Raw genomic sequence first — 10,303 nt, 5'->3', positions numbered from 1 at the left:
TACATAGGACTGTATGTTGATGGTAGGGGAGTGATGTTCTTTACATGGGACTGTATATTGGTGGTATAAGAGTGATGTTATTTACATGGGACTGTATGTTAGTGGTAGGGGAGTGTTGTTATTTGCATGGGACTGTATATTGTGGTATAGGAGTGATGTTATTTACACGGGACTGTATGTTGGGGGTAGGGGAGTGTTGTTATTTGCATGGGACTGTATATTGGTGGTAGGGGAGTGATGCTATTTACATGGGACTGTATGTTGGTGGTAGGGAAGTGATGTTCTTTACATGGGACTGTATATTGGTGGTAGGGGAGTGATGTTATTTACATGGGACTGTATGTTGGTGGTAGGGAAGTGATGTTCTTTACATGGGACTGTATATTGGTGGTAGGGAAGTGTTGTTATTTGCATGGGACTGTATGTTGGTGGTATAGGAGTGATGTTATTTAAATGGGACTGTATGTTGGTGGAAGGGGATTGCTTATCTTTACATGGGACTGTATGTTGGTGGTAGGGAAGTGATGTTCTTTACATGGGACTGTATATTGGTGGTAGGGGAGTGATGTTATTTACATGGGAATGTATGTTGGTGGTAGGGAAGTGATGTTATTTACATGGGACTGTATGTTGGTGGTATAGAAGTGATGTTATTTACACGGGACTGTATGTTGGTGGTGGGGGTGTGATGTTATTTACATGGGACTGTATGTTGGTGGTAGGGGAGTGATGTTATTTACATGGGACTGTATGTTGGTGGTAGGGGAGTGATGTTATTTACATGGGACTGTATGTTTGTGGTACAGGAGTGATACTATTTACATAGGACTGTATGTTGATGGTAGGGGAGTGATGTTATTTACATAGGACTGTATGTTGATGGTAGGGGAGTGATGTTCTTTACATGGGACTGTATATTGGTGGTATAGGAGTGATGTTATTTACATGGGACTGTATGTTAGTGGTAGGGGAGTGTTGTTATTTGCATGGGACTGTATATTGTGGTATAGGAGTGATGTTATTTACACGGGACTGTATGTTGGGGGTAGGGGAGTGTTGTTATTTGCATGGGACTGTATGTTAGTGGTAGGGGAGTGTTGTTATTTACATGGGACTGTATGTTGGTGGTAGGGAAGTGATGTTCTTTACATGGGACTATATATTGGTGGTAGGGGAGTGATGTTATTTACATGGGACTGTATGTTGGTGGTAGGGAAGTGATGTTCTTTACATGGGACTGTATATTGGTGGTAGGGAAGTGTTGTTATTTGCATGGGACTGTATGTTGGTGGTATAGGAGTGATGTTATTTACATGGTACTGTATGTTGGTGGAAGGGGAGTGATGTTATTTACATGGGACTGTATGTTGGTGGTATAGGAGTGATGTTATTTACATGGTACTGTATGTTGGTGGAAGGGGATTGCTTATCTTTACATGGGACTGTATGTTGGTGGTAGGGAAGTGATGTTCATTACATGGGACTGTATATTGGTGGTAGGGGAGTGATGTTATTTACATGGGAATGTATGTTGGTGGTAGGGAAGTGATGTTATTTACATGGGACTGTATGTTGGTGGTATAGGAGTGATGTTATTTACACGGGACTGTATGTTGGTGGTAGGGGAGTGATGTTATTTACATGGGACTGTATGTTGGTGGTAGGGGAGTGATGTTATTTATATGGGAAAGGACTTAGGGGTGGGGGGGAGTTCAGGGGAGCATGAAGAGGACTTACAAGTCTAGGGGGAAAGAGGGTGGAACAAAGGAATTGGAAGGAAGGTTTATATTATATTCAGGGTACAGCGTATAGCAGGGTTATATTTAGAGGCTACTGTGTGTGGCAGTATTTTACTCAGGTGGTAAATTGTGTACCAGTATTATATTAAAGAGGGTACAGTGTGTGGCAGTATTATGTCCAGGGGTACAGTGTGTGGCAGCATTATATTTAGGGGTACAGTGGTTGGCAGGACTATATTCAGGGGGTACAGTGTGTGGCAGTATTATTTTGAGAGGGTTCAGTGTATAGCAGTATTATATTCAGGGGTCCGGTGTGTGTGGCAGTATTATATTGAGAGGGTTCAGTGTGGGGCTAGTGATTAGCCTATCTGGCTGTGTTTGAGGGAGGGGCGTTGAATATTTAATAGGTGGTGCTGCATGCGCACATGTACTGCCGGTCACTTGGTTTTATATAAAGTTTTTTGGGGGAAAAAAGTGATGGTGGATTCTTTTATTAGGTCACTAGTGTTGAGCGGCATAGGCCATATTCGAATTCGCGAATATTCGCGAATATATGGACGAATATTCGTCATATATTCGCGAATATTCGCATATTCGTTATATTCTCGTTTTATTTCCGCATATGTGAAAATTCGCATATGCGAAAATTGACATATGTGAAAATTAACATACGCGAAAATTCGCATATGCGAAAATTAGCATATGTTAATTTTCGCATATGCGAAATTGTGCGCGCCAGTCTCACACAGTAGTATTACAGCCTTCTTTACACCACACAAGCTGGAAGCAGAGAGGGATGATCACTGTGATGTGTACTGTGAAGAAAAAAAAAACAAAAACGAATATTCGTAATTACGAATATATAGCGCTATATTCGCGAAATTCGCGAATTCGCGAATATGCGATATTCGCGAATAATATTCGAATTGCGAATATTCGCGAGCAACACTATAGGTCACGTGGGTAGGGGAATTCATAGGCTTGTAGTGGCAAATATTAGTACAGTATCACGGATCTGGTAGTGGTATAATTAAAAAAAAATTTAAATGTGCGTGTTCTGGTTATGTTTAACAATTGATAAAGGTTAAAATAAAAAAAATAAAAAAAAATATATATATAGATATAATAAATGGATTTTTATAAGGGTTGAGAGGTCATAGGGAATATATATATATATATAAAGTGTGTCATACGGTTCATACACTCGCAATATCATTCAGTGCATATAGTTATGATGTTTTTACAGTACATTCTTTTCCGTGTTATGCGCAGTATGTACAGTCATGGCTTCTGTACGGTACATATACTCGTAATGGCTTGTGCAGCGGGCACGGTGGCAGTGTAGTATACAGTTCATACGATCACGGTGTTTGCAGGTATAGTGTTGTAGACAGTACATGCTCACAGTGTCACATGCAAAGGGTACGGTTATAGGTATATATTCAGTACATATGTTTCGTTGCAATACATACGGTCCACACGGTTATAATATTATAAGTGGCAAATACGGTATTGTATTTGTTAATTGCAGTACATTTGGTTATTTATAGGTGTTTATCTATAGGTGGCATAACTTTTATAGCAGTCATAAGGCGTGTTTTTCATGGTAGCATTTACAGTGCGATCATTTCATTCATGTGTAGATGTGCACCATGTCTGTTTTCTACCCGAATTCACATTTCATTCATGTGGTTTCACACATTATAGTGTTTACAGTGCTTTTACCTTTGTAGATAGATATATCATAGTATTGCAGTGCATAAGTTTGTAGCATTGGGGCACATACGTTTCATTACATTAGTAATATACGTATGTTACGGTCATTACATATGCGTTTGCATAACTTTAGAAGCATGTAATCTTGTCAGCGTTTTCTGTGGGTGAACGTATTGAGTCTACAATAGAGCTTTCAAATGTATAGTTGATAACGTTTTTTGTTTAGCAGCTTCACAGTATTATGTCATAGCCATTGTATCAATGCCTTATGGCATTCTATACTCGGCATATGCATTGTAGCAGCGATACTGATTGATACGCCCATGGCATTTATGTTGTGCATACGCCTATGACATTAAACTGTTCATAGACGCTTGAGATATTATACAGTCGGTACTCTCATGGCATCTGTTTAATACGACAGGGGCTTCATTGTGCACACACTCATGACCTTAATACTGTTCACACGCTCATAGAGTTATACTGTTCATGCGCTCTGGGCATTTGTACTGTTCTGACGCCTGTCCATAATGTTCACACGCTCAGGGCAGGTATATGGTCATACTCTTATAGCAATCATACTGTCCATACGCTCTACTTTTCATGTGCTCATGGCATTTATACTATTCATTCGCTCGGGGCCGCATGACTAGGGGATATTATAGCTGCTAAGACCCCCACCAGATCATCTATCATTTAACACCTTTAACTTAATTTTAGCTTATTCCCTCCCATAAATGACATAAGACATGTGTTGGTTAAACAAAGGCCACAGCAGCCCATTTATTAAATAACATAAATAATCAATTACAACATTGTAAACCGATGTATGAACGTCATACATAACAATATAACCTGTCCTAACCTTAGGATGTCTATTAGCGCAGGAGAAGAACCTGAGGGGCACCGTTACCAGACCACAGGTGATGGGATCTTCACTTGCTCCTAGCCGTAGCTCACCTGCACAGGAGCACCATTTTGTGAAGCCCACCAACCCGAATTCCACCTTCTGGCTGGGAACCGCTCCCAGCCCACCTCCACACCATCCAACATACCATGCCCATCCACTGGTGCCTCCCCAGATTCCTCTCCTGACCCCGCCACTGTGACAAAATTAAGGGCGGGCGGGCGGGACACTTCTTCAGCCACGCAGATTGTGACCCCCGTATCAATGCCCTCACCTATATACCCTCCTTAACTCCTCCCTACACCCTCACTAAAAGCCCGCGCTTCCCTAGCTCCCTCCTCTAAACTCCTCACATTTAACCCTTACCTTCCCGCATAATACCCCTGTCATGGGGCCCCTCCGTTCCCATTCTGTCCCCTCCAGGGCTTTCTTGACTAGGGGATATTATAGCTGCTAAGACCCCCACCAGATCATCTATCATTTAACACCTTTAACTTAATTTTAGCTTATTCCCTCCCATAAATGACATAAGACATGTGTTGGTTAAACAAAGGCCACAGCAGCCCATTTATTAAATAACATAAATAATCAATTACAACATTGTAAACCGATGTATGAACGTCATACATAACAATATAACCTGTCCTAACCTTAGGATGTCTATTAGCGCAGGAGAAGAACCTGAGGGGCACCGTTACCAGACCACAGGTGATGGGATCTTCACTTGCTCCTAGCCGTAGCTCACCTGCACAGGAGCACCATTTTGTGAAGCCCACCAACCCGAATTCCACCTTCTGGCTGGGAACCGCTCCCAGCCCACCTCCACACCATCCAACATACCATGCCCATCCACTGGTGCCTCCCCAGATTCCTCTCCTGACCCCGCCACAACGGGGACAAGTGACCCCTTACTTGTCCCCGTTCCTCCACAGCCTCAATGCCCTCTCCACTGTCTCCTTCAACTCAAGAAGCCACAAATCCATACCCATCCCATTAAGATGAATACCATCCGAGGCCACAAAATCCGCACCCCCTTCCTCCAAATCCCGGTGTCGTGCCACCAAACCACCATTCCTGGCCACGAACTTACTCACCGCCTTATTCACCTTAATCCTCGCCTTGTTAATTGCTACCACCGACCGAGCCTGCCTCCACTTCTGCCTGGCAACCATCTCGGACCACACCAGGACCAAATCCGGGAAAGAGGACCACAAACGCAACAGGTCCAGTTTAATGTCCCTGATCAAATCCCGAGACCTGCGCACACCCAAATCATTCCCACCTAAATGGACCACCAAAATATCTGGGGACCGGTCCAGCTGAACAAAGAACTGGACCCTGGACAACAGTTCTGACCACCTCATGCCCCCCTTTCCCAACCAGCGAACCTGGGCCACCGAACCGTCCAATCCCAACTGTCTGCCCGCCGGCCGAACCCCTGCCCTCACTGCCCCACGCGTCACATACGAATGGCCGACAATCCAGACAAGCCCAGCCGCTCCACCTGAAACGACAAAAGAAAAGAATACAGTACAACCCACACTCGCAAACACACGCACATCACAACAAATGAGGACGAACGTACAGCCTATACCTCTCCGATTCCCACCTCCCAATCTGCTTAACCATTTCCGGTCCCAGGCCCCACCGAGACGCCTCGGTCGCCGCACCTATCCGGAAGGAATGAGAACTGTAGTCCTCTGCCACGAATCCCCCCGCGCGCAAACACTTACGGAAAACCCCCACAAACTGAAAACGAGACAGAAAACCCCCGTCAGCATGGACCAGCAACGGACCCACAATCCCCACCCGCAAAGCCAAAAACGCGGAGTAACAAGCCACCGGGCACATCTCCGAACTCCCCAGGCGCGCCAAACGCACCACCGCCCCCCGACCCAACTGATCCGTCTTCGACCGCCGAACACAGCACTGCAAAACCCCCTCCACCAAAACCACATCCGAAAAAAGAAGCCCCCCGGCCCGACAACGACTAGGCGACACCAACTCCGATATACGAAAAGCCCCAAAAAACGCCAACGCAAAAGCCAAACGGAACAAACATAGCTCATATACCGAAAAACACACCCCAGCCAATAAAGAACCCAAGCGCAACAACAACGAAAATGTCACCGGTTTGCGCAAATCCCTAGAACTAGCCCCCTTACGAAACCCCCGCACCGCCTGCCGCACCAAAAAAGACTTCGTCCCATCCGGCACTCCCCGGACCTTGAACCAAAAGGCCAAAGCCGCCATCCGGCGACCCAGACCCGACGGGGACACCCGCTCACAAAAAGCCCTGCCCACATAAAATAAAAGAGCCGCCTCCCATTCCGAAGGGGCGCCCGTAATGGAAAGCTGCCGAAGCAATAACTCCCAATCTGCCCACCACCGACTATAAGACTCCCACGTTGACCTGGTCACAGACCGTCCCACAAGGCCCATCGCCACAGCTAAACCAGCCTCCACAGCCACTCCGGACAAGGGATCCCCCGCTCCTCGGCCTCCGGTGCCAACTCCCGAAATCGGTCCCACTGCAAACGAGAGAGAGCATCAGCGACTGAGTTAACCACCCCCGGCACATGCAAAGCGACAACATGCGAATTAAGCTCCAAGCCCCGCAACACCAGGTGACGCAGTAGCGTAACAACCGGCGGAGAATTCGCCGTCTGATTATTGATAGCCTGTACCACCCCCATGTTATCGCAATGAAAGCAGACCCTTCTATTGCGAAACAAGTCCCCCCACACCTCCAGCGCCACCACAATCGGAAACAATTCAAGCAAAGCCAAGTTCCGCGTCAAACCCGCCACCCGCCAGACCTCCGGCCACTGACCCACACACCATTGACCCTGCAAATAGGCCCCAAAACCACAACCGCCCGCCGCGTCGGTAAACAACTCCAAATCCCAATTAGAAACCGGGCAACCCATCACCACTGACCGACCGTTGTACCTGCCCAAAAAATCCTGCCAAACCCGCAAATCCGCCCTCAAGTCCGCCGACAACCTGACATAGTGGGTAGGCCGCGAAACCCCCGCGGTAGCCGCCGCAAGCCGCCGGCAAAAAACCCTCCCCATAGGCATGATCCTGCAGGCGAAATTGAGACGACCCAGTAGTGACTGGACCTCCCGCAATTGCAATTTCTTAACCCTGCATGCCCTATTGACCTCCTCCCTCAGCTCACTCAGCTTCTCATCCGGCAACCGACACTCCATCGCCACGGTATCAATAACGATCCCCAGAAACTTAACCGCCGTAGACGGGCCCTCCGTCTTGTCCGGCGCCAACGGGACGCCAAACCACGTTGCGACCCGCTCCATCTCCTGCAACAGCACCGCACAAACCCGAGACCCGGCCGGACCCAAAAAAAGAAAATCATCCAAGTAGTGCAACACCGAGTCCAACTGGGACTCCCGCCGCACCACCCATTCTAAAAACGAACTAAACTTTTCAAAAAATGCACACGAGATAGAACAACCCATGGGCAAACAAAGGTCAACGAAAAAACTATCACCTAAGCAGCAACCCAACAAGTAAAAACTGTCAGGATGAACAGGCAGCAGGCGAAAAGCTGCCTCTATGTCCGTTTTCGCCAACAAAGCCCCCTGCCCAAAACGCCGCACCCACACCAACGCAGCGTCGAAAGAAGTGTACGACACCGCACACAAAACCGGGTCAATGCCGTCATTCACCGATCCCCCTTCAGGGTGTGAGAGATGGTGAATGAGGCGAAACTTGCCGGGCTCTTTTTTGGGCACTAGGCCCAAAGGCGACACCCGCAAACCCTCAATAGGAGAGCCAGCAAAAGGACCAGCCATCCTCCCCAGCTCCACCTCGCGCAAAAGTTTTTCTTCTACCAGCTCCGGACGGGCCCGTGCCGAAACCAAATTCCGCACCTGCCCCCCTGAACCCGCCGACCCAGAAAAGGGGATCCGAAAACCCTCCGCGAAACCCAAACGCAACAGCTCCGCCGCCTCCCTATTTGGGTAAAGCGCGAGGAAAGGCAACATCCTTTCCACCCGCACCGGCGTCACCCCTCTTCTGGTCAGCCTCTCCCGGCTTAACCTTCCCCCGCCGGAAACAGCGTGACAAACCGTGTCCCCCACCCCCGCAACCGGAACATTCATGCTTGAACCGGCAATCCGCCCCGAACTTGCAGCTCCCTTCGTTGAACTGCCAACAAACCCCACGCCCGGCCCCCCCTGACCGCCCTGACCCCAAACCCGAACCCCCGACACCGTCCCGAAAGGACTGCGGCCCGGTCCCGCTACGAGGAGCCGCCATCAGCCGCATCCACAAACCTATATCCTTATGCTCCCAACGCAGATCCGGACGCACCGCCATGCGTTGTCGGAACTGCTCGTCGTACCGAAGCCACGCCGAGCCCCCATAAATCCGATACGCCTCCCCCACCGCATCCATGTAGCAGAAGAGACCGGAGCAGGACTCTGGCGCCTTCTCACCCACCACGCTAGCCAAAATGGCGAAGGCCTGAAGCCAATTAGAGAACGTCCGCGGTATCAGCCGATACCGCCGACGCTCTTCCTCCTCCACCTTTTCCAACCGCTTAGACTCGTCCGGCCGGACCCTGTCCAAGTTGAACTTATCCAGCGGCAGGAGCGAAAAAATGTCGACATACTCCCGCTTCCAAATTTTATCCCGGACTTCCGCCTTGAGATGAGCGCCCAATGGGCCCTCAAAACAAACATAAATCTCCCCCCTAGCCGCATCCGCTAGTCGAACACCTCCCCCAGAGCCCGACGCCGCCACCACAGGGGCCCCCACCGACGAGCCCGACCCAGTCCCCCCAACCGGTCCTGACACCCCAGCACCCCCCCGGCCAGCTGCACCCCCCCAGCCCCCCAAACAGGTACGGGAGACACCTGGGACCCCCCCGCCCCCAGACCACTCCCCCGCAGTAAAGCATGCAAGCCATTAAAAAACAATTGTAAATCGCCCACCCCCCCCCCCCCCAAAACCCCCCAGACTGGAGACAGTGGTAGACTCACCCGACCTCACCGGCTCGGAACCAGCGGCCGTAACTCCAGAAGAAGGGCGACTCCGGACATCACGGGCGACAGACACATCTTCCAAGGAAAGGACCGGGGGGACCCCGTCCGACGACTCCGCAGCAGCAGAATTCGCCCCACCAGCGGCTTGGACGGACAGTGGCGGCGACCGGACCCCGCTGACGCCAACACCTGCTACAACCCCGGAGGGGAGCAGGGGACAAGACAGCGGGTCCAGGGTCTCTGTAGAATCTCCAGCCAGCAGCAGCAGATCATCTTCACTGACCTCACTGAGAGCAGCCTCGATCTCGTCTCCTCCCATAAGCACCGCCCCCCTGCCGGCAGCAGCAGCAGGGGACACTGCAGAACCAGCCCTCCTGCTCCCCCTGGAAGAGGAAGCAGAGGGCGCACCATGAATCACGGCCCGGGTAGCAACCAGGCCTGCAGGAGACTGCCCCCCCGACTGAGGGGCAGAGGAAACAGCAGCTCCGGATCTCCGCCGGGCCCGCCCTCCAGAGCGGGCCGCACCACGCACCGGTCCCTCACTGAAGCCCAGGGGCGCGCCGACAGCACGCCCCGCACCGCTCCTCACAACAGGCCGACCGAGGGGTGCCTGACCGGACCGCCCCCCGCCCGACGCTCCGGACCCACGGCAGGAAGCGGCCGGAGAAGGACTCACCCGTCGGCGCCTGGGAACAGGGGAAGCTGCAGGTGACAGGCGCTCCGGCGGGCGAGAGCGCCGACCGCTAGAACGGGGCCCGGACTCCCCCGCCGAAAGCACCGGAGAGGCGGTGAGGGATGGGAGCGCGTCCTCCAGCCACTGGGAGCCGCACCGGAGGACCTCATCCCGCACGCGCCGCAGAATCGCTTCCATATCTGCCATGGCACAGGTAGGGACACTTCTTCAGCCACGCAGATTGTGACCCCCCGTA

General features: G+C 50.6%; 1 protein-coding gene across 1 annotated transcript; it reads right to left on the bottom strand.

Moving 5' to 3' along the window:
* Nucleotides 1-4,685: 4,685 nt before the first annotated feature.
* LOC130356936 (uncharacterized) lies at nt 4,686-10,303 on the bottom strand. The gene is made up of 2 exons (XM_056559115.1): nt 9,372-10,303; nt 4,686-5,866 (listed from the first exon to the last, which is right to left on the bottom strand). Exons 1-2 carry the CDS (start codon nt 10,252-10,254, stop codon nt 5,271-5,273), a joined length of 1,479 nt encoding a protein of 492 aa, XP_056415090.1. The 5' UTR covers nt 10,255-10,303; the 3' UTR covers nt 4,686-5,270.

Source organism: Hyla sarda, chromosome 2 (genome assembly GCF_029499605.1).
Source record: "Hyla sarda isolate aHylSar1 chromosome 2, aHylSar1.hap1, whole genome shotgun sequence".
NCBI lineage: Eukaryota > Metazoa > Chordata > Amphibia > Anura > Hylidae > Hyla > Hyla sarda.
The sequence above is the reverse complement of the archived record's forward strand: the minus strand, read 5'-3'. Positions and strand labels throughout refer to the sequence as shown.